Genomic DNA, 25,812 nt, shown 5'->3' on the forward strand with positions numbered 1-25,812 from the left:
TGATGGGTGCCTGGCCAGTCCATCCTCAACCCTGGGGCTGCCTGCTGCCAGGGACTCCCAGGGACAAGGCCAGAGTGGCACTTCTCAGATATGGTGGCTTCTTCGCTTTGTAAATTTTGAATCTGGCTTTCTCTAGACTCTTTCAATAGAAGGTGGTTTGTGCTTAAATAAATCCTTCTTTCTCACTTTCTTTTTCCCTTTCCAGGGCACAGGGTTGATTTTTTATAATGAGACTGTAACTACAATATGTGACACGACAACTTAAAACCAGCTCTGCATTTTAACACTCTCTTGCCCTGTGTCAGCCTTTGCTTAGGAAACTAACACAATTGACAACCTGTTTTATGACTTCACGGGTCTTAGTTGAGGGTCTTATTCAAGGCAGTGTATGAAGGATGTTTATGAGGGTAAACCTGAATAAAGTGGGAATGTCATCCGGCAAGGCCACCCTGCTGAATGAGAAGGCAAAGAATAACTGCATGAGTTTTTCAATTTCATTTTTTGTAGATTCGCCAAGGCCTGAAAAGAGGGAGACCAAATGCCCCATCCCAGGGTGTGATGGCACAGGGCACGTGACAGGCCTCTACCCCCACCACCGCAGCCTTTCGGGGTGCCCCCACAAAGTCCGGGTTCCCCTGGAAAGTGAGTACCTCCTGCTCCCCGGAGAAGTGGTGCACTGCAGCATCACAAGCCGACCTACTTCCTTGTCCATTTTGGAATTTGGATTGGAAGCGCGACTCCTTTTCTCTGTTACGAGAGTCTCCAATTTAGCCATGTGTTTTAAGGCATAGCATGGTCATAGGAAATTTGAGCTACAATAAGGACAATGGATCAGGAGACGATTGCCATGGGGAAGACCATGTGTGACTTGCAGCTCCCAAGAGGAAGGGGCATGCCCATGCCATGGGCAAGGAGCACAGGGCAGGCATCAAAGTGGGTTAGGAGACAGAGGATGGTGCGGGACAACAGCTGTAGTGTGGCTTGGTGTGAGGAACAGAGGAGGAAAAGTGTGCCTGCTCAGCACTGGCTGGTTTGAGGAACTTCAGGACTCTGGGGTGCAGGAATGTCCCTGGTTGTCTGGTCCCTGGCACAGAGTGATTTGGGTAAGGGGAGAGTGGCCCAGTGTATGAAAGCCAAAAATAGGATGTGATCAGGTGCGGGCTCTGTATGAATTGGTTTGTATACAAATGTGCTCATGGGCTAGTTCCCGCTCTTCAGGAATTGGCAGGCTCTGGGAGGGGCAGGCTGGCCAAAGTCAGCAGGGTCCCTGATGTCAAAGCATCAGGAAACAGAGACTAAGACCTGCTGACTACACCGTGTGACACACAGTCCTTTCTGCCCTGGAGGTCTGCTTTCCTAGGCCCAGCAACAGCCTTGGCCTCCAATCAGCACAGGCAGCCCCTAGAGTCCTCCTGGCTGCCCTCGCTGTGGGAACACGTGTGCTTCATGTGTCTCAGGACACCCTGCTACAGCTGAAGACCCTGAGCAAGAGTAAACCTGAGCCTGGGTCTCCCCCACAGCCCTTCTGTGAGCTGGGAGACCAGGGGCAGAGGAAAGATGCCAGCTCCCAGGCTGTATGGTACAAACGCACTGCGTCCCCTACTTTTTGAAATTACTTATTGAGACACCTTTCGGGTCATACAAGCTACAGAAACGGGGATGTCCCAGCATTAACCTTCTCTAGGAGGTTCTGTAAGTCACTGATTCTCCTTGGGTCAGACTTTCCTGCTGAACTGGCAGATCCTCAGACTGCTTCTCCCATTGTCGCCTCCACCTCACCATTAGCCTTTCACCAAGCACCAAATAGCAGTGGGAAATGGGTGGACAGTAAGACTCAAAATGATATCACTTAGGGGATAAAGATGATGTGTAGGACTTCAGACTACAGGGGAAGATAGAAAGAATATTAATATAAAATTCTCCATCTACTCCACCAAGGAAAAGCACATAAATGAGAAAGGAAAATTATGAGATTTTCAGTTAAATAAACATGAACAGAATCATCCTGTTTAGGCTTACTGTTGAGCATATGTGTAGTTCAAAGAAATTAAAACTTGAACAAGCTCACTGGATTTAATGTCTGAAGTTCTGAAGTGCCCATTTGTTTCTCCCGAATATGAAGACACTTCAAAAAGTCCACTTATTAAATGGAATTCAAAGTTTATTTTGGTGCAAAAAACTTTTGAAATCTGTAAATAGCTTTCTGATAATACCAAGTTTTTGAAGACCTCTCCTAAGCGTGGTTTTCAAAAAAATTTTGCACCACAGTAAACTTATCTTTGAATTATATTTAATACGCAAACTTTTGCAATATGTATGAGGGAGGAAGCCTGGTGTAACAAATGCCATTTGAATGCAAAATGGAGAAATAAACTTGCTAATGTGCTATGGACTTACAGCAAAGTTTTCTTTCCTTTTATGTGGTGTTCCGCGCCCAGTTCTGGCCATGCATGAAAATGTGCTCAAGTGTCCGACTCCAGGATGCACAGGAAGGGGTCACGTGAACAGCAACCGCAACACCCACAGGAGGTAATTCCCATGAGGAGCCAGTCATTCTTCAGAAAAGGGGGCAAGAAAGGAAGCTCTGCAGCAGTCAAATGACAAGCTCAGTGTGTTGGGAAAGTTGCTGCAACACCATCAACTATTTTTTTTTTTTTTTTGGCCAGGCAGAGTTATAGACAGTGAGAGAGAGAGAGAGAAAGATCTTCCTTCCGTTGGTTCACTCCCCAATGGCCGCCACGGCCATCGCACTGCGCCGATCCGAAGCCAGGAGCCGAGTACTTCCTCCTGGTCTCCCATGGGGTGCAGGGCCCAAGCACCTGGGCCATCCTCCACTGCCTTCCTGGGCCACAGCAGGGAGCTGGACTGGAAGAGGGGCAACCGGGACAGAATCCAGCGCCCCACCGGGACTAGAACCTGGGGTGCCAGCGCCACAGACAGAGGATTAGCCAAGTGAGCCAGGGCGCCGGCCACCATCAACTATGTTATCATGTGAAATGGATAGTATGAAATATCCTCAATGAGTGCAGAGCCAAAAAGATGAAAACCACCTTGTTATTATCGTTTCTGAACATTTTTATATTAGGAGTCAATTATGGTAACAAAATGTTGTACCTAAAAGTGCTGGGGTTATAAATGCTTATAGCGGACAAGTAGAATGTGTTCTCGTTTTCTCAGGAACTTTACCCTTGCAGTTTCAATGCTGAGAAAAGTTGTTCGTGAGTTACAATTTATCCCATCCCCTAGGCATCTAAAAAGAGCCAAAAGAGGCTTCCGAATACATTGATCTTTGACTGTAAACTAGAAGGAGGGTGGACAGCATTTAATTGATATTGCAACCCTAAAATTTGACTAGAGATGCTAAGCAGAACTATGGAGTTACTGTGCTAATCTCTGTAGTTGGACACATGGCAATTAAAAGGAGCACATTCTACTGGAAATAAGAAGATATTTCTAAATCCTTCAGTTCTTTCTCCCTTATGGAATATTTTAACTTCAGAAATGAGTTTGTTACCTTTCACCTCTGAGCTGGAGAGGGGAGACAAATGTTGACCTTGTAGTCTGCAAGACCTCTTGGGATCTTTTAGTTTTAGAATGGTTCAAAGTGAACTATTAATATGACTTAACATTTAGTGTGTTCCAAGTGTGCCATGAAGCATATGCCAAATCTCGTTTCCACTTCAACTCATATCCTCCCGCTTTTCTTTTCTGAAACAGTCTCTCTGGCTGCCCAATTGCTGCAGCTGAAAAATTGGCAATGTCTCAGGACAAAAGTCAGCTTGATTCTTCCCAGACCGGGCAGTGTCCTGACCAGGCCCACAGGTACGCCGCTACCACCAAGTTACTGATGCTGAGCTCATGCTGGGCTCCCACACAAGGGGCCTCTCCTGTCCCTCATCTGTCACTGCACTGTGACCTGACCTTCATTCTCAACTGCCAGTAAACCTGCATGGGCAGCCCGTGGGAAAGGCAGGGCTGCTTCACATATCATTGCTTTGATGAACTACTTGAGTCTCTGGAACTGTAACTTGAAATTCATCTCTTTGCAAAAGTAACATACTGTAGGCCAGTCTCAAAGAAATAAAGCACATAATAGGTATTGTTCAAAATCCCAAGTCAGTCCAATGTAACGTATCTCAAGAGTCCCCTTTAAGACTGACATCACGTTTTAGCCTAGAGAAAATTTCACTATAAATCAATTAGGTCCACTCAAAATGTATGATGTTAAATATTCATCCCTCACTTCCACATATGTATATGGTTTCTTACCAACAAAAATTCATTCAGTGATAGGTAGCTATGAATAAAATATCTTCCACTGGTACCACTTCAATTGGTCCTTCCATTAGTCCCAGGTTCTTCAGTGGTCCGGTGGTCTGGAAGATCTTATACCTAAATAATAATGTATGTGATAGCACTTATTGTGAAGTCATATGGCCATTACAATAGAAAGCATATATGTAGGAAAAGTGATTTCAGATAACTGTTGTTACTGAGTCACTGAAAGGCATTTCATTACTTTCAGAGTATGGATTCTCTTAATATTTTGCCACTGTAGATTTAATTAAGAATTAAAATTGGCATTCAAATCATGTAAGTGAAAACATATGTCACTTAACAATGTGAATAACGAAATACATTACAATTCAAATTTTTTAAATAGAATTCTTGGTTAATATTATTATTTTTGCTTAGTTTTACTAAGTATATTTGATTATCAAATATAGAAATAACATTGTTTCCTTTTACTCATTTCTATAAAAATTAATGATTTTTAGACAGAACGTTTTTGTAACTTTAGGGCTATAAACCAAATTATGTGCAGAATAATAAGATCAGCTAGTCATTCAAATATGTGTTTTAAGATTTATCTATTTATTTATTTGAAAGACAGAGTAACAGAGAAAGAGGGTGAGACAGAGAGAGAGAGAGAGAGAGAGAGAGAGAGAGAGGTCTTCCATCTGCTGGTTCTCTCCAAATGGCTGCAATAGCTGGGGCTGGGGCTGGGCCAAGCTGAAGCCAGGAGGCTGGAACACCAGGTTGCAGGTGGGAGGGCCCCTAGCACTTGGGCCATCTTCCACTGCTTTCCCAGGCATAGTAGCAGGGAGCTGGATTGGAAGTGGAGCAGCTAGGACTTGAACGAATGATCATATGGGGCGCCAGTGTCACAATCAGTGGCCTAATGTAATGCTCATCCGCACTCAAATATTTTTATGTAGAAACTAAAAAGTATTTTTTTACCTAGTCCAGAAAACATCACTGAAATGAATCTGACAAGTTTTGATGGGCAATAAAGAAAAAAATTATATTTTTGCTTTTGCTAAATTCTGAAAGGTGAATTTTCCTGTTCTTTTACTTTTAGGCCACAACTGAAATTTCTTTGGCTGAAATTGGTGCTACACAATCATGATACTCTTACTGAACCCTAATACAATAACTCTAAGGGAGTATTTGATTCATACATAGCATGGCTTGGGAAAATTATATTGAAAAATGTGGGAGTAATTCATGTGCTAATTGTAGTGATTTTGATTCATATTGAAATGATGGCAATGTAATAGATAAAATACTGAAGAACTATTTAAAATAATGCTTAAATCTGCAAAGCCAGCCAGTCTGAAGGTGGAGGGAAAAGATAAAAACCCAAGAAGAAACTACCAATTCCAGAATCAAGATTCTGGTGTCTGCACTGCTCCTCACAGGCACCAGGCTTCTGCCAGCCCCGCGGAACTGAGCAGAGCCCAGTGTCACTTCTCCTGAGCAGGATAAAGCCACATTTCCTCACTGCTCACAATCATGCCAATCTGATTAGTGGTTCAAACAAGCAGAATGTGCACACCTTGTCAGTGCCTTGCCTAGTGCTTCTGATAGTTACAGCGTACTTTTCTCTAAGGAGCTGGAAGTGCTAGCAAGCACAGAACGCTTGCTGCTTGTGACACAAGCATAAGACACATGGAGCTTGCATGTTCTGTTTCACCAGTGGCAGACTGGGACACAGAACAAGCAGCAGCAGCATAGCCATGCACAGCCTAGAGCATCCCCTCTCACACTTCTGCTCCAGGGCACTCTGTTCTTGTATTACGCTGTGTCTCTGTGGTTATCCATAGGCAGTGACGTGTCTGTCCATTGTAAATTCTGACACTCATCTGCCCACCAGTAGTTTCACTGTACGTCTTTTGAACGACTTTCCTTTTCTGTCCAGGACAAGCTTGGTGAAGCAAATTGAATTCAATTTCCGATCACAAGCCATCACCTCTCCCAGAGCCACGGTGTCAAAAGAACAAGACAAGTTTGGAAAAGTCCCATTTGATTATGCTAGTTTTGATGCACAAGTTTTTGGTAAACGACCCCTTGTGCCAACAGGGCAAGGATGCAAAACACCACCATTTTCTGAATGTAAGCTTTGAATTCTAATACTTCCTCCCTCCAAAATGCATCTGGTGTATGTGTATGTTTATGTGTGTGTGTGATTGGGGGAGGAATGTACTAAAATACAAGGCAACTTCAAAAAGTCCATGTAAAATATATGTTATTAAAAAAACTATGCATGGGGTTTTTTTCACCAAATTAAACTTAGCTTTTAATTCCATTTTTCCATGAACTTTTTGAAGTACTCACATATATAGCAAGCTACTTACAACTGGGAGAAGCTAAAATATATTGTATAGTGAAACACAATAAAGAAAATAATAGTAGGGTGATAGACTTGTTACTGATTTTATTCTAAAGTTATATAAAAGTGTCAGATAAGATTTTATAAAATGATATAGTTTTATACTCAGGATTATGGTAAGTAGTTAATGGATTAATTATTCTACCGAACACTGCCACTATTCAATCTAAATACAGTAATTATAAAGAAATGTTTAATGCATGTTTAGCTGGAATTGGGATTAGCTTATGGAAAATGTGGTAGCTATAATATGATACTTTTGATTATTATTGAAATTATGAAAACCTAACAGATAAATATTGAAGTATGATTTAAAAGATTTAAATCAACAAAAGATTCAGACTGAAGGTTGGGGAATAGCCTAAGAAGAAACTCACAATTCAGGAAAAAAAAGGTGTGGCTATGGAGATGTATACTCACAAACTTAAGAATTAGTATAGAGAAGTTTAAAATGGATGAATACTCTTTAATGCTGACACATCTGGATAGAAGACCATAACTCAATGATGGAATAACATACAAATCTAGTGTTTTACCAACTCATTTTTTCAACTTGTTTAGAGCCCTTAAACATTGTAAAGAAAGGGGCAGAAAGTAATTGTTGGGAACAGGCACAGAAGTGATTCTTGCATTACAGTGGCTTAACCTCCATTAAGGAAGAAGCTAATAACTCTTGTCCAAGTCCTTCATACACCATGACTTTTTGCCTTGTTCCACAAATCCATGGAATCTCTGCGATCTTACACCAGGCAACCTAGAATGCAGAATATTTACCTCCATCTGGCCTGTTTGACCAACACTTTCAGACAACACCTGCTGTGTAAAATGCAGCAGTGGATACACTGACTTGAAAAGCGTTTGCCTATCACTAAAAAATTTATTATGCTTCAAAGACATTCTTGCTAAAACTAATACCAGTTATCACAAATAACCATTGACAGATTCAGAAAAAGAATATACATACATACAATTTATATCTATCTACCTATACTATTTCATATAGCTGTGTGTATATATATATATATCATTTTATATATACACATAATGTTTAACGAATGAAGTTTAAGAGCATTCTGTGTACTCACAGAGTAGGGATATAGATTTAAAAATCTGCAAAACATTCAGAGACATTTTTATATCCTATAGTTGTTAGGACAACATTTGGTAATATTTTAAAATTTTGTTTTATGAAAGATAACAATGAAATGTTTAAAATAAGAAATACGTAATGAAAGCAAATAGCCAAGTGCTTTGTGATTAGCTTGTAATTAAATCTTGGGTGTTTCTCCCATAACCTTGAGTGATGTCTACACACAGCCCAAATCTGCTTAATTCTCTCTCCCTGTAATGCTTTGGTACCCACAACAGAAATGAAAAGGCAAACTCAGCCTTGATAACGAAATTGCCTTTCTGTTCACCTTGAGAGCATTTCCTGCCTGTGCTCTGTCTCCAACCTCCTAACTATGCCGAATGCCAGCTCACTGAGGACTCCACCACCTATTTAGTTCCATCAGGTTGGAGGAAAACAACTTCTACGAGTGTAAGCCCCAAACAGACCTTTCTATCAAATAAGAAAAATACAATTACACACCTAAACATATAGAATAAGTGGCTACTGTGAAAACAAATATTGAAAGGATACATTTTTTCCCCTACTAGAATTACACGTTTTCAGATATCAATGCCTTAAGCTCTCTGAAGTCCCTGCTGGGTTTTTTCTAATGTGTTTCTTAATTCACAATTTTTGCCACAAATGTTGCCTGTGCACCTGCCCCATAGCATTCGTTATGGAGTTCTTGTCATAAGAAGGGTATATATTTAAAAATATCGAGAGAGTAGTCCTTGTCTCCCAGCAATCACCTTGTCTGACCTGTGAGCCTGTGTGAAAACCCTTCTGAATAACCTTCATTTAAGGGACCAACAGATAATGGAGTGCACCATATTCTTCACCTATTTTAATGCAAGAAGTTCTATAGTTAACAAAACAAGTCTGTTTAATGACTGCAACCTCATGCATGCAATTGCTAATCAAATCTCTCTTCAACAGCAAAGCATTTTTCAAATCCAGTGAAATTTCCTAATCGACTGCCTAGTGCAGGCGCCCACACACAGAGCCCGAGCCGTGCCAGCTCTTATAGCTACGGTCAATGTAGTGAAGACACCCACATAGCAGCAGCTGCTGCCATCCTGAACCTTTCCACCCGCTGCAGGGAAGCCGCAGACATCCTCTCCAACAAACCACACAGCCTGCATGCCAAGGTAGGCCCGGCCAAGAGCCCCGAGGGTGGGCCAGCGACTGAACCGTGAGGATAAACTGCCTTTCATGTTCCTAACCACAATCACCACTCGCTCCCCCACCCCTGGAGCTCCGCCCTTCTGCCCCAGGGAGAGATGCAGGACGGGATGGGCGGGGTGGGTTCTGAGCAGAGCGAGCAAGCGCAGGTCTTGACTGGGGAAGCTTCCTGAAAGTGGCAAACCAAATTTTGGGGAGCTGCGAGTGATGGAGACCGGTGGGTGGAAGAATTTACACACTTCAAAAGTGTTTTTGCTACCAGGAGTCTGGCCCCTGAGTGAAAAAGCACCACTTGTTTAGAATACATCTGAGCAGGGGAAGTTTGTTTGTTTGTTGTTTTCTTCCCCAGAAACCTTTTATTTAAGGAATACAAACTTCATGGGTTTCATAAATACAACTTTAGGAATAGAGTGTTTCTCCCCACTGTACCTGCCCTCCCACCCACACTCCCACCCCTCTTCCTCGGCAAACCAAAGATGTTCAGACAGGTTTGGTTACACAGTAACTGGTAGAACGGGGCAAGGCTGATCCTTGGGATTTATTATGGCCCGTATTGACAACATGCGTGAATTAAGACAGTCTGAGTTGCTGTGACAGTCTCAGAGGGTGCAAAGGAAATCCAGGTATGATTCCTCAGTCGGAGATGGCGCAGGTAGGTCTGAGAAGCCATGGCATTCAAGTCTGTGACATTGACAAAAAACGCCGCAGCCTGGAAGGCCACAGAATGGATTTTGTTTCTCCAATAACCCCCTCCTGTCCATCTTACAATGAGAAGTAGACATCTCACTTTTATCGTAACCCTGATGAAAACATAAAACCAGATTTCCTCCATGCTTTGCCTCTTCACAGCTAACGCCTGGCCATGGGAGAAGCACAGTGATCCACAGAGGTCACCACAATGGCCGCCCAGACATCCGTGCCCAGGCTCAGCTGGAGCCAGTAACTCTTGGTGCTCTGTCCAGTGGCTGATGTCGGCTGAAATAATATGTCCAGACTTCTCTTAGAGGAGATTTTACCCTTGTTTTAAATGGAAAAGTCCTGGGGTTGAACTCTGACCCTGGAACTCAGCAACTAAGACCCATACCCCACTCCCCTCCCTCTAAGTGCAGCCCACCCTGGTGTGGTCAGCTGCTTGCCTGGCCTGTGCCAGGCCTTCAGGAGTGCAGGTAACAGTGCCACTGAGCATTTGACAGGAGAATCAGAATTAGCTTCTGGACGAAACTGAGCCAAGTAAGCCCCAGGAAGAGTTGGTAGCCAAAAAGCACTCAAAAACAATTTTTAAACAAATGAGGTTCTTCAACAAAGAAAAACGCATCCTCTGAAAATATAAAGTATCAAATGATCCAAATTCAGGGAATCAGAGTCACAAATTATTTACACAGATGAATGATGTGGGGAAATTTTAAATGCAACTTTAGTTATTTAAAAATTCTTTCTTATTAAATTTTTATATAAAGAGAAAATTTCATGCATATCATATAAACAGTTTTAAGAATGCAATACTTCTCACCCTACCTTCCCTCCCTTGTCCTTCTCTCCCTTTATCTCCCTTTTTTATTTTTCTTTTATTTTTGCAATGAAATACTTTCAATTTTTTTTGAAAATTCAGTTTTTAAAACCTGAATAAATTTCTCCTTATCATGCATCTACTTGGAGAAGTACTAAAAAAAAATTGTCCTTTTTAGTGTTTTGTGACTTGATTGTTTAGGCTTCCCTAAGGAAATAAAAGTACTAGGATTGTACTTATCAATATTACTTAAATTATTGGAGTAACATCTGAACAAACAAATATTTTTCTCCTTCTCAGAATTCTGCTTTTCACATTAATCCTTAAAATTTCTCCGTGTTCTATGAAATTGTTGACGTCAAACAATGAAACAAAGATGGCTAAAATAATCAATATACAAGGGTATTTCAAAGACGTTCAGAGAAAATGGAATTAAAAAATGTCTATTTGGGTGCAAAAAAACTTGAAACCCAGGCATACTTCTTTCATAATACACATTTCCGCGAACTTTTTGGAGACTCCCCCTCGTATGCCCTTCTCTGTTAAAAACATATTTGGAATGCAGTGAAGTGACTCAGTTCAGTTGGCACATTTCAAAAATTCAATACTCAATTTTCAGGATGTATTTTCCCTCTCCTGCGGAGAACATTCTTTCTCCAGCTGCTCTGTGGAGCAGACCAGATAAGCCCAGGTGACAGGAACCCCATCACAGACCTCAGCTTCCCTCTACCAACCAAGTCCTTCCAACAGAAGCCAAGCAATTGATGTGATGATGAGGACGGGACAGACAGAAAGGGCCCATAGACTTTTGAAAGGAGTGGGGTGGGTGTTTTTAAAACTATTTTCCCATGAACGCTCTCTGTTAACAAAGCAGTGATAAAATAGGACAAAAATGGCACCCTACAATGTTACTTGGTGTGGAATCATTTGCCAATGCACCAATGCACTCAGTTTGCACACAACTGTAAAAATGTGTAGAATTCTGTCCTGGTTGGATTCTATTTCTTAAATATAGAATAGAATCTCATAAATTCCTACATCAACAAAAATATTTATTTTACCAAAAAGAAAAGGAAAGGCCAAGGTAATTGACCTCATAAAATGTTCTCTGATCAACCCCTGCCCCATGTGGGCCCTTTTCCATTGCCAGTGTTACACTTGCTTTGTGCTTTCATGTGTCATTCAGTGTAAATAGCTTTCCTCTCCACACTGCATGCTCACTGGATTCTCTTTCCACTACGATTTCATTTCCCTCCATGGCAGGTTGTTAGTATATTAATTTCTGATAGCTCAAACCAGTAGATCTTTTATGTTTCTCATTTAGAATTAAGGGTGTAGAAAAATACAGCTTCTCTCTGCTACAGACCTTTATAGCAGGGCACTCTTGATGTATGAAAGACATCCTGGCACATGAACTCAACTGTACCAACCACAAGATTTCTCAGTGCCAGACTGCCCCAGCCACAGGGTCCATTCAGTCACAGACTCTGCCTTCAAGGAGCTTTCAAAGCTAAGAACAAGAAGTGACCCTTTGGGAGCTGTACCTGCCTCGCATCTTTCCAGGTGGAAAGCTGGATTTGACAAGAAAGACACTGGTGGCTTTGCAGTGAGTTTGATTAGAACTTAGTAAGGGCTGATTTCTCATTTTCCTTCTGTTTCTATCCAGTCCTTTCTTTTATGCAACAAGTATCTCTTGAGTTCCTTGAAACATCCAGTAGGAGAACAAATTAGAGATCATACTATTACCCTGGGCACAGCCTTTTTAAAATCAGGCCAAAGCACTTCTCACCTTGACCTTGCCTTCATGCTACTTGTTGCAGGGAGGCACTGATGTAGATCTTTTTCCCTGCTAGCTCATGACTGACTTAAGTTTACTAGGAGATCTGAATTAGTGCTTTGCAAAACTGCTTCTTTCTGGAAGATCATGGGAGCAAGGTGATTTTCAGAGGGTTAATAAAACTTGAGTTCTTATGCACTCTAAAAATAATGAACAATGATAAGGATATTCCAGAAAGTTCTTCTCTTCCCAAAATGTCAGCTGTGTACATTAGAGGACTTCAACAATCTGCCCCCTCCCCAACTACAGCCTGGTTCATGTATACATTATTGTCCATTTACTCACCCAGCATCCACCACGTGCCAGGTGCAAGCCCATATGGAGGGCATCAGGGCTTGTCTGACTTTGTCAATCACTGCCCAAACCAGAGTCTCTTAGCTCTTGAAAGCAGAAAATTTTAAAGGGAATTTTGTGCTTGTTAAAATACATTCTCGTATATACCTAACATGTTGGTCCTGCCAGAATCACCTGTGAGTGATTTAAGTTTCTAGTAGTTGAGGAATGGAGTCGAGAGAAAGCAATTAGTACAATGAATACTTAGCAGGCATCATAATGGTTAATGATAATTTATCTAAACTATGACCTCTTTTTTATTTCTAGTACGTTTACTGGTTCTGAAATGTACAAGGGTACTTTAATAAGTCCGTGAAAAATGGAATTGAAAGATGCTTATTTTGGTATAAAAATATTTTGAAATCCATGCATAGCTTTTTCCTAATACACATTCTTCATGAAGCTTTTGAAGACACCAGGTCTGCATGGATTTCAAAGAACTTGACTCCATTTTCCAAAAGCTGTTTGAAGTACCGTGGTAAATTATGTCCTTCATTTTAATTTGGAATTAATAGAAGTTGTCAAACGGAAATGGGCCCTGCTCCAAACCCCTCCCCTCTCATCAGGCCACTGTCAGTCCTGACAGGAGCACAGCACAGGGTACAAATGGGCAGTGGACAGGGAGCGAGCAGCCTGGCTGCCCCCTGAGAGCTGTGTGCTGAGCACTTTCCTCCAGTACCCTGGAGAGCTGCGCCAGTACCGGGCCATCACGCTCCCCACTTTTCCTCCCACCATGATGAGCGGAGGTAGGAACAGGCTTCTCAGTCTATCTTTATCCTCATCGCCACTGCTTGCCAAATGTTCTGTTGTTTGTTTTGGTGTTTTCCCCACCTGTTTAGACAAAATGACATATGCACAGTGTGCCTTAAAAGAAAACAAAAATTGACACTTACTTGAAATGTTTAAAGTTCAAAGTCTGTTTTGTGCTTAAACAAGGCCTAGAAACACCATGATGCTGCATCACCATTCTTGCTGCCTGACACCAAGAGTAGCCTGGTGGCCCTGGTTAGAACCCAGGAGCAGCCTTGACCAGTAACTTTAGCGTCAGGACAGATCATCATAAGGGAAGAGTTTCCAGGGTCTGGTGTCAGGGATCATAAGGAACTGTCTTGTAGCTGTGGGACAACTAGATACTTAACAGTGAGATCTTTATCCCTGTTTACAGTACCCTAGGAAAATATGTCTGTTTTGGTATTTGGAAATACATTTGAGTGATCATTGTGTTTAGCTGGCATTTACAGAGCACCTACTATGCACCAGACACTATGAGCAAGCATTTGGTCCATAATAATCCTTTATAATCCTTCTAGAAACTCTGTCAGGCAGATATTATCCCAGTTTGCAAATGAAGAAATAGTAGTGCAGAGATATTAAGTGATTTTTCTCTGAGTTGGACATCTATATCTGTGAAACTGAAATTTGATTTCATGCCTATCTGACTTACTCTCAAAGATTTTATGGGGGCCATAGACTGCCAGCCCACCCAGAGTTTTCACCCTTGATTCCACATCGCAGATGAAGATTTGGGGGAAGTGGTTATAAATGTCATATTAGCCATCAGTATACTCATATTTCACAAATTTTACATCTCCATATTCTTCATAATCAATTACTATCTAGTAAGACATTTTCCTTTCGTTTATTTATTAATTCCGTGTCTTCCTTGACAACATACTTAAGATCACTTTCAGCTCAGAAGAGAGACTCCCCAGACAAAATATCCAGAAGCGAGAACAAGAGTTGTGAGATGAAAGTGAGGGGCCCATTGCAGCAGAAACCTGAACAGAGAACCCTGAGTTTCGTACTCCTCACAGCCAGGCCAAAAGGAAAAGATGGCAGTCAATCCACCCTGGATCCATGAAGGCTGGCCACCTATGAGGCACAATGCTGCCACATTTTATCAAGGCTTTCAAAATTAATAATTCTCACAATGAGGGCATTTAAGGCAAAATTCATACTTTTGTTCCTTGTCTATCACCATCTTTGAATACATCATCACCTTTGATGATCAGATCAACATGATATCAATGTTTGCCATGAAATAGTGGATAAAAATAGCCAGAAGCCAGACTATCCTTGAAAATACAAGTGACAATGCTTTGTGTTGACCCGTTTGTTCTTCAGAAAATACATTTCTCTTTTCTCTAGTTGTAAACACAGCAAGAATGTCAGTTTGCTTTCTGTTTTCAATTATATAAGTATTTTCCATGTCACTACACAATCCTCCTAATTACCATTTTACTGACCACATAACGTGCTGTTTAATGGAGGTAGCATAATTTCGTTAATCATTTCTTTATTCGTGAACAACCAAGTTACTTCATGTTTCTTACACAGATAAGAATTGTATGGCATAATCATTTTAACTTTTAGTTTAATCATAATTTATAATATATTTACTAAATTAATTTTCACTAAAAATTTCCAATATCTCTATATATCCATCAAATAAACTCTTTGAAGGCAGGAGTGAACTATGTTTCAATTTCCATTTCCCCAGGATACAATGTCTTGAAAATGTTAGGTGCTTTCTCAATAACTTAATGAATACATAAATGTGAGGTAGCACCTGCAACTCGAAAGGGGACTGAAATACCTATACTTGTTGTCTCTCTGAAGTTGGAAAGTACTGAAATGGCACAGGGTACTTAGAAAAGGTAATGGATAATGAAATTAAAAGGTAAGTTTGTTTTGGCGCCAGAAAATTTTGAAATGCATGTATACTAGAGATCCACAAAAAGTTCATGGAAATTAAAAAAATTATGCATGGATTTCAAAATATTTTTGCACCAAATGAAACATCTTTCAACCCCATTTTCCACAAACTATTGGAAGTACTGTTGCAATTAAACCAATAACTAGACTCAAAAAAAAAAAAAAAAACCTCGATATTTAAATTTAAACACCCAAGGATCTAAAATAGCACTTGAAGGAATAAAAATGTTGAGCGGTGAGGAGGAAGGCTTGCGAGGCAGGAGGAAACCCACGGCGTTGGCGGCAGCTCCCACCCCTCCTTCCTTTTTCTGCTGCCATTTAGAGTTTCCGAGAGCAGAGAGAAGTGATGCCATTGATACTGCTCTGAATAAAAACCCATGCTGTAAACGTGTGATCCCCGGCTATGGGCAGAGCGGGACCCTTCTCGGTTACTGTGTGTAATTGTTGAATGCATCTGCGCGCTCACTTAAAGGCCATCTGCACCGCGCTCCCCGGCGGTCCGCCCGCCCCCTCCCGGCGAAGTCAGGTGCGCGGAGCAGCCAGCCGGAGGGGGCGTGCAGGGTGCAGGAAAGCGCCCCTTTTGAATATTAGGAGGGATTTTTTTTTTCAATCGAGCCATCATAACTCGAGATGTATAATCAGTACAACTCCTAACACTTTTCATGTTTTAAAATTGACCGTTTAGAATTTTTTTTCTTTAAAAACTCAAAGCTATCTGAGTGTTGTCTTGGAATAGTTGGTGTTTTCGCAGAGATGGAATCTGCACTATTTATGGGGTTTACACTATAAAACTCCGCAGCCCAGTCACGTGCCTTCTTTTTCCTGAGCCATCTGTCACAGAGGTCTGGAATTTTATGCGAATGTTGGTTGTGCAGTCTTAACCCAAGTTTTTTTTATATGTATAAAAAATGTCAGCAACTACAATATTTAGCATTTTACTTTACGTTGGCCATTAAACTTGATTACTATAGCTCTGTTTCATTGCTATAGTTACATATCATCTCTGAAGCCAAAAATTGTTTTGATGTGATTCTGGCAGAACACACTGTGAGATCCTGGGGAGAGAAAGAGCATGTGGCACTGATATAGTTAATATCTTGGATTTTTGTAACTAAGGTTCACTAATGCTGGTATAAAAACGTATTTGATATTATACAGATGGCGCATAAGATGTTGTGGTTACTAAGTTATTATCCCGGATAAGCTGTACTGTCAAATTCAGGGCTTAAAACTATCACAGGAGATTAAACTATTTACTAAAAAGGGACAGAAAGATATGGCCAAAGCATCTTAGTACAACATATTAGAAGTGTATTTACCTCCCACAAATGTAACACAGCCTATCTTTTTGGTAGACTGGGAGACTGAAAACATGAACTTTACAGGTAAAACAAGCCAACAGAAGAGGTGTATTTATTTTCCAAATTATGCACAAGCAGCAAGCGCAGCCACTGCAGCCTGTGACACACTGGCATCCCTGAGAGGTGACGGCGTGATTATAAAGAGGAGTTCAAATAAATCCCCTGGGAAGTAACCGGTTTTCACCGGTATTGGGGATCTTGCTAACATAATCAAAGAAAACTTGCATTGCCAGCCAAAGGGAAAGAGTTCAGAAATTGCCAAGAACCGAATTGTGACTTGCTGGAAGATGATAACGAGACCAGAAAGGTGTTATTTGACCCATTTGGGAAAATGACAGGCATGTTCTTCCAACCTGCTGAGAGCAGTTGCCTGGTCATGATCACAGCAGATATACGTATATTTAAGTCTTAAAAACTTGGACCAAGGAATTCCAAAGAGGAATGCTGTGAAGTAGAATTAGCTTTATGTCTCATATTATCTGGCACATAAACACCTTTGTTCTTTATTTTCACCATAGAACTTAAACCCTAAGCAGTCATGCTGTCATCTGCTACCAGAGAGAAGTATGATTTGCAGCATCTTGCCCCTCCACAATTTAGCAAAGCCTTTCCAGTTCAAATAACCGAGAGTAAAATGTTGCTTTCATCTTAATCTAATATTTCAATAAAGATTCTCTTCCAGCTGGTCATGTTTGCATATTTCTCATGTTAGATTAATATTGTGATTTGGGGGTTTGGGAAGTTATATGTGCCTTTCATAAACACAAATGTTAATGCTTTCAGTGATGAATTAGGAGTGATAATTCTGTAAGCTAGCAAAGGAGATTTACAGCTAAACTTCAAAAATATATATGTATATAGAACAGTTTCAGCCAATACATTTAGTATTTGGAACATCTTATTTGTATTAAGCTTACTTTGTTTAAACCCAGAAACATGAAGCTCACTAGCTCACTAATGGGGCTGTTCTTTAAAAAAAAAAAAAAAAAAAGTCTGCCTAAGAATTGGACATTAGAGTGCAAATCAGAAAGCTAGGTTTAAAAGCAGATATACTTCCGTAACAGCTTACATTTCAAATGATCCTTTAAAAGCCCCACATGGCTACGCTGTAACTGCAAACTGCTTAAATGTTTTTCTGTTTCCTGTTGTATACCAGGGAGCCGAGATAGAAGTGGATGAAAATGGCACATTGGACTTAAGCATGAAAAAAAATCGAATCCTGGACAAGGCTGCACCCCTAACTTCCTCTAACACTTCCATCCCAACTCCTTCCTCTTCCCCATTCAAAACCAGCAGCATTCTGGTCAATGCAGCGTTCTATCAGGCTCTCTGTGACCAAGAGGGCTGGGACACTCCTATCAACTATAGCAAAGCTCATGGGAAGCCAGAGGAGGAGAAAGAGGTATTGTTTCTGTATGTCGTTCACTAAGTTGAAGACAGAGCATGATTTCAGAGATCTGCTAGCTTTTCCTCCTAATTTATTCTCCACATTCCTGTTTACATAACTTGTAATTCTATTTTAGACTTTGGTAAAGTGATAATTTTAAATTTCTGACAAAATTTGTAAACAAATCCAACTTTCCCCTGTCACTTGCCTAAAACAATGTGTCTCTGTAGTGAATTTGATTGTGATGACGGCTGCAATGGTTGCATGGCACCAGAGATTCTATTCTGTGTCCCTTTTTTTTTTTTTTTTTATTAATAACATTTACTTCGTTTTTTTCGACAGGCAGAGTGGATAGTGAGAGAGAGAGACAGAGAGAAAGGTCTTCCTTTTTGCCGTTGGTTCACCCTCCAATGGCCGCTGCGGATGGTGTATCTCACTGATCCGAAGCCAGGAGCCAGGTGCTTCTCCTGGTCTCCCTTGCGGGTGCAGGGCCCAAGCACTTGGGCCATCCTCCACTGCACTCCTGGGCCATAGCAGAGAGCTGGCCTGGAAGAGGGGCAACCGGGACAGAATCCGGTGCCCCGACCGGGACTAGAACCCGGTGTGCCAGAGCCGCAAGGCAGAGGATTAGCCTGTTAAGCCACGGCGCTGGCCTGTGTCCCTTTCTAAGAGCAGTCTATGAGGGGCCATGTGTCCCTCGACACTGAAATGTCAGCTCACTGATTCTTTCTGAACCAGGGGATCCAAGATGAAATTTGACATAATTTGGAGATGAGTAAGAATCTTCGAGTCACAGTCTATTTTGTTTCTTTGGTTTCATAAAGGAACTGTGTTAGCCTGCCTGCTTATGGAGTCCTTGCTGGGGTTATGGAATCACAGATGTTGCATGTCGAAGTTGCATCAATCCCATAGTCAGGGAGACATATGTGTGTGTTTGCTTATCTCAGTGGTGGATTCACTCCCAAAATGCAGATGCTGTGAGTGTGCAGGACCCATTTTGCCTCATCTCCACAGGCTGAACTCCTTCCTTTGGCCTGGTCAGCCGTGGCCTCCTCAGTATCATTCAAAAGAACTGATGGCCAGAGCCCCATTGTTTACACTCTGTATGGGTGGCAATGATTACAGTAAGTGATCCTGGCTTGCTGTTTGTCAGGAAAGTTGTTGATGGGCTCGCCAGCTGATGTTCTTCTGAAGAACTGAAGTAGCCATTTGCTGTGGAAGTGTACACCATCCTTTTGAGTTTTGTAAAGTTCAAAGACCTTGAGTGGGGGGATCTAATTTGATTTTACCACATGCTGTGTAACATAATCAGTATTAGCCACAGGACTGGATTGTTTCTAATCTCACCATCCTCCCTACCTCCTTCCTCCCTCACTTCCTTCTTTCCTGACACTTTTGTGGGCATCTCCAAGACCAGGGAGTGAGCTAGGTCCTGGAGAAGCCACGATGAGGAGGACTCACTTCCACCATGCATGTGCAACTAGGTCACGTGTGTGTTGTCTGGCAGATGTAACCAGATGTGCTAAGAGACAGAGTGGCACAAGCAGGCGCACAGTGAGTGCAGGAAAGCATAACTAACTCTGCATGGGGTGGTCAGAAGAGGTTTCCTGGAAAACCCTCCAGGATCCAAGATAGCCTCTCTGGTGTACCATTCTCCACCATCACATGCAAGGATGATGGGATTCACTGAATGTAGCTTAGGGTTAGAGTCTGCCTCATTGCCCTTGTGCATTTTATTTTGCTTGCTTTTAATTTTTTTTTAGTGTTTTCCTGTATACTTCTCACCCCATTTCCCCTACTAACACCTCATATTAGTGTCTCTGTCACAATTAATGAGCCACACCCTGTTTGTCCTAATTTTTTTAATCCAAAAAACTCTCATCCCTCCTGTCTTTCCCAGCCTCTAGTAATCAACATTCTGTGTTCAAATTGAGAAGCCTTTTTAAAAATTCTAGCTTCCATAAATAAGGTATTTGTCTTTCTGTGTCTAGCTTACTTTAGTCAATATAATGTCTTCCAGTTCCTTCCATTTTGCTGCAAATGACAGGATTTCATTGTTCTCTATGCAGAAGAGTATGTCACTGTGTGTTTATATACCACATTTTCTTTATCCATTCATCTGATGATGGACACCTTGGTTTATTCCATATTTTGGCTATTGTGAACAATGTTGCAATGAACATGGTGGAGCAGGTATCTGATGCAATGTGTTCATGTGTTTTGGATATATACCCAGCAGTGAGATTGCTGTACCATTTCTGGTTTGTTTGTTTTAAATCCCATACTGTTTTCCACGGTGACTGCACTAGTTCACATTTTCAGCAACAGTGTTTAAGAGCTCCCTTTCTCCACATCCTTGCCAGCACTTACTACAATTTGTTACAAAAGGACCAAATTCTACTTTTGAAAATTCACCTCCATTGTCTTGAGATAGCCTTAATTAACCTATTAAAATACAGTTTTACAAGACCCATTTATTAAAATAATCCATGTCTGACTATAATAAGTGTAAAACTGACATTGCAAAGAACAAGAGGCTCATTTACTTTAAGGGACCATGAACTGACAAGCCTAGATTTGTTCCCTGCTCCTCCACCGTGCCCCTCCCATCTCAGACTTATGGGAAAGAACAGAAGATACCACCGATTTCTGTCTATTTGTATAGAAATCCTTGAATGTTCACATTCATTGATCACTCTACACAACTTGTCTGAAATAGAAGTATGGAGCAAGCCGGGAATAGGCAGATTGATGGGAGGCACAATCATAATGAGATCATTCAGTTCAACAAGTTAGCTTTAGAAATAAGGGAAACCAAGGGCTGGCGCCGCTTACTTGGTTAATCCTCTGCCTGCGCCGCCGGCATCCCATATGGGCGCCAGGTTCTAGTCCTGATTGCTCCTCTTCCAGTCCAGCTCTCTGCTGTGGCCCTCCCCTGCACCTGCATGGGAGACCAGGAGGAAGCACCTGGCTCCCGGCTTCAGATCGGCGCAGTGTGCCGGCCATAGCGGCCATTTGGGGGGTGAACCAATGGAAGAAAGACCTTTCTGTCTGTCTGTCTCTCACTGTCTAACTCTGCCTGTCAAATAAAAAAAAAAATAAGGGAAACACACCAATCCATAAGACTGTCAATCTAGATTTTTGGTTGGATCATGGCATATTACACCTGCATCCCAAAGGCAAGCCTAACCCCAGGCTTTTATCTGTGGGTGTGGGTTGAATAAAAGTCATTATGTTCCATGAAGAACATGAAGAACATTGCTTTGCAGCATAACTTGAACTGCATCCCTGCTTTTACATAAACCATGCAGGGTCAAATCCCAGTGTGTTCTAATTTCCAGGACTATTTCAATGCCAAGTGCAGAGTAGCACTTGGGCTTTCTGTCCTTGTCCAGGTGACTGTGCTGTAAATGAACCATGCTCGATATGTTCACCAGAAATTTTCCTGTTCATACTTGGGATCTGGCATGTGGATCCAAACCTGAGTAGTTGCAAAGCAAGTTTGCCTCAGGCAAGTTCTTGCTTTCATTTAGTGTGTCTTGTGTTGTTTGACATTGATTAGACTTTTGAGCTCTCGGCAACAGTGTCAGCATCAAACCCTTTATATTCTGAAAGAATTCCTCCTATTGCCTCTGTGGCCATGCTTCTCATCACTGGGAGAACCAGAAAATGACGACTCAAAACAAACATGTCATCTTTACTTTTCAGTCTTGCTTTTTTTTGCTGAATTCCAAAAACATCTAGATTCATCTTGGCAACTTTAGAGATTCAGCTGGAGTATGTTTTTATCTAATGCCTATAGATCTGGCAGTGATTCATTTTCCAGAAAATTTATGGAGAAAAAATGGATTTCCTTAGACTGGATTTGCTTTTTCAGAATGGCTTACTTCAGTCTGGCAGCACAGTCTTTTACAGCTGTAGTTTTCAACCTCAATATTCTGGAAATCTGGAATTGAGAAGCTGTGAAGCTGTGTGAAAATCCAGTGTCACTCAGAGTGACAGAGACTTTGGAGCTAGTATGTGAGTTCTTGGACTTCATGCGCTTGCCCTGGGTTTGAGTTAGCAGAATGTGTTTTTAAGCTGTCTGTCACAGCTGTCTGCACAGGGAGATTCGTTGCTTGCAGAATCTAGAGCTGATGGGGACACACACAGAAGTGCATCTTGATCACCGTTACTACCCAGTACTGTTTCTCACCCTTGTTCTTTGTATCCTCATCCATGCCAAGGCAATCCACTCCCTGAGTATCTTTCATATCCTTTTCTCAATCTTAGAAAATGAGAAATGTGAGCCTTGGAGGTTATTATGTTCAATTCAGTGTCCTCTTTGGGGAGGTATCAGAGAGATACTACACAACCTAAGATTAAAGATGAGAAAATTTGTAGAGTATCTCATGATCCCAGCAGTCTGGCAAGACTAGGTCATCATCAGTTTTTTGAAAGGAGAAAATTGAGCTCAACAAGGTAGAGTTGTTAGCTTTGGCCCTACAGAAATTAAGGAATGGACTTGCAAAGCGGGGAGGAATGTCCGTAAAATGAAGAAAAAGGAAAAGGAAAAATAGAAAGAAAAGAACAGAACATCACTGAAAAACCAGAATACTGAAAAAAGAAGTGAGAAAGCGCAGAAAAAAGAGAATAGTGAAGAGTGTGTGTGTGGCAAAGGGGTGGTGGAGGCAATCCGTATCTCAGATGCTTCCAAGGAGACAAAGCCAGTCCTCTGTCCCAGGCCAGATCACAGGATGCAACCATGGAAACAGTTACAGGACTGAGGCATTCTGGTCACCTCCCTATTGCTGTCCTGGAGTCACTCCGTGTGACCCAAAAGCCAGGATGTGGTATGTTCCTGATCCCACCCCACTCTCCCCCTGTCACCCTCCTTAACACACAACCAGAAGTTGAGTGATTGTTTCTAATTCATTGTTATCTAGTTCATCTGCACAACAGTTGCTTAATTTTGGTGGTAATTTTCAGAAAATATTGTCTGTATCTTTTAATGGAATTGCCTGTCCAGATGCCCCCTAAAAAAATTTTTAAAAAAACCTTAAATCTGGAAAAAACTCAAAATATCTCAAAAGGAAAGTACTGAGAAATAACCAGGGTTGTCAGTTTCATTTGCCTGTCAGTTCTCCAAAGATTTCAGGGATTAAAATGTTACAAGTGCCAGATGCTATTATCTGCTATTCATGTTACTGTTATGTTCTGGTCTTTACTGAAATCAATATAAACCTCCATCTGCACATTAAAGAAATTTTCATTGCATTCATGTACTCTAAACACATGCATATAGACCACATTCTCTAATGTATCCACAGGATAAAGGAATATTTTCTAAATAATACTGTAAATTTTGAAAAAAATTTTTACAGATGCTGTTGATCTAGTTTATACCAGATACTGTTTAGGAATTTTTCCAATACAAAAATACTTCTGTAACAAAACTAATCCAAGTATTATTTTAATGTATTCCAACACATATACTCTCTGTGAGTTTGTGGAACAAAAGGGAAAAAGGTAATTATTTCATGGAGCAATGGCATATATACAGTCTATAGTTTTCTAAAAGTTATTAAATATGTAAAAGATCATATCCAATAAAGTTATGCTGTTAAAACATTAACATGTGTTATTATACCAAATGAAATGCCATATATTATGCAAGTATTTTATGCATTTTATCAAATAATAAACTTCCATAATAGGTCAGTCCTCTCAGAAATCCCCATTCTCTTGCCTTCAACATGTACAAATTCATCCCAAAAACAAGAGCTGGAAACTTTTATGTATATCTAGAAAGATACATGAATTCATGGAGAGACTTCATTATGAAGTTCATCATAGAGAAATAATAAAATAGCTCTTTCTAGTTGATGCATTTTTGTGGAAAAACTCAGCATTTAAATGGAAAATCAAAGGTTGCTTCACATGGAGATAATATTGATTTAGCATTTGCTTTTGCTTTCAAAAGTCCAAGGTATTTCTAAATTATAGTGGAAAATACTACAGGCCTGATCCTGAAAGTCCCAACTGGATGGGTGATGGAATTACCAGGTATAAGTTCTAAAAATTAGGAATTGTTTCATGTTAGGCATTTATACTGTAAAACTTTAAAAGGATAAGATTCAGCCATCTATTTTATGGTAGAGTCTATGATGGCAGTGTGAAGATGGCATTTCCTTTGCTTCCTAGCAGAAAACCAACTACTATCAAGCACATATTTCTCTTAATTTTTCAATTATACATTTTATGGGTTATCATTGTCAAACATTTATCAGCAAAATCAAATGGGATACTTATCATTATTATAAATAATATGAATAAAAAATTTGTATCAACTAGGTTTTATTAACATGAGCTGAAGATAATGTCACTAAAAATAGTTGAACAGCATATTTACTACAGAGTGCTCTTGTGTGAAATGACTGAATTGCTATCCATGTACTTTAAAAAATTACATTTGCCTTGATGGCAGAGATCACCATTTAGAATTTTTGTTTGGTTTGGAAAATCCAGGGATTTTGCTTTTCATTGCTCTTGGAGGTCAACTCAGACTTATTAAAATTATATTATTCTATGGTATTTTATATCCATTTAATTTAAATGAGATTTATGTTGGATAATTCAAAATAATTTGTTCATCTTAAATAGATCAGTACTCTTGAGATTTAGAATATAGTTACATATTAGTTAATCTGATTTTAATATTAAATCCAGAAAGTATTATATTTACTAGCTATAAGCTTAAAGATGAAAGTAAGCTAATTCTATGATTAAGGAAAAGCACCCATAGTTTTTTGTGAGATAATAGATCCCTTAGTAATAAATGATTTGAAAGGATTAGTGAGTCTTCCTTTGGGGAGTAAGATTGGTAATAAATAAAAAAAGGCCATGGACATTTGTAAGAGCCAATAAGAAATTCCATACAATGTGTAACAGTAGTGTGAAATTCCAACTTAGCAAAGGAGGACAGTGAAGAAAAACAGAGTGTAGTGAGAATCAGGGCCATTTAAATGCCTGAATACTGTCATCTCACTTATTTCATATATTAAGTAAATAATCTAAATCTCAATTATTTGAATATTAGAAACAGAATTCTGCTATCCTAAGCTTACTTCTTCCTTTTCTACTTAAAACTTTATATGACTCAAGGCAGGCATTTGATCTGGGAGTTAAAATGCAGGTAATGATTAAAGTCCCACATTGGAGTGCCTGCGTTTGGTTCTTAGCTGCGACTCCTGACTCCAGCTCCCTGCTAATGCATACCCTAAGAGGCAGCTGGTGAAGACTCAAATTGTTGGATCCCTCCTGTCCATGTGGGAGACCAGGATAGCCCAACCTTGACCTGTGTGGGCATTAGGGAGGGAAGCAGAGCATAGGAGCAAGTGTTTCTCTCTCCCTGCTCCCACCCCTGAGTGTCTCTTTGCCTCTCAAATAAGTCTTTAAGCTTTTAAAAAATTTATCTGACTTATTTTCACAATATTTCTCTTTTCTTTACTGCCATTATCACTGCAGGATTTTCAGAGAACTAGTCCTGTCTTCACTTTGAAGCATTCATTACACAATAAAAGTTGAAACATACAAAATATCGACTAGATTACAGAGGTCGAGAAATACCTCTGTAATTATGCTTGCCAAAATGTGAATTTTTAAAAGATGTTCTCTATAAATTATAATTTCTTGTCCTTCACTTAGGATAAATGTACACAATTAAG

General features: G+C 40.5%; 1 protein-coding gene across 1 annotated transcript in view; it reads left to right on the forward strand.

Annotated features, from left to right (window-relative positions):
- Positions 1-25,812, forward strand: part of ST18 (ST18 C2H2C-type zinc finger transcription factor) — a 121,548-nt gene that overhangs the window by 58,434 nt on the left and 37,302 nt on the right. The window contains exons 11-16 of the mRNA XM_062189892.1: positions 508-642; positions 2,439-2,529; positions 3,718-3,822; positions 6,203-6,396; positions 8,721-8,932; positions 17,876-18,121. Of these exons, the coding sequence (XP_062045876.1) occupies positions 508-642; positions 2,439-2,529; positions 3,718-3,822; positions 6,203-6,396; positions 8,721-8,932; positions 17,876-18,121 (983 nt within the window). The remainder of the gene's footprint in view (positions 1-507; positions 643-2,438; positions 2,530-3,717; positions 3,823-6,202; positions 6,397-8,720; positions 8,933-17,875; positions 18,122-25,812) is intronic.

This window comes from Lepus europaeus, chromosome 4 (assembly GCF_033115175.1).
Source record: "Lepus europaeus isolate LE1 chromosome 4, mLepTim1.pri, whole genome shotgun sequence".
NCBI lineage: Eukaryota > Metazoa > Chordata > Mammalia > Lagomorpha > Leporidae > Lepus > Lepus europaeus.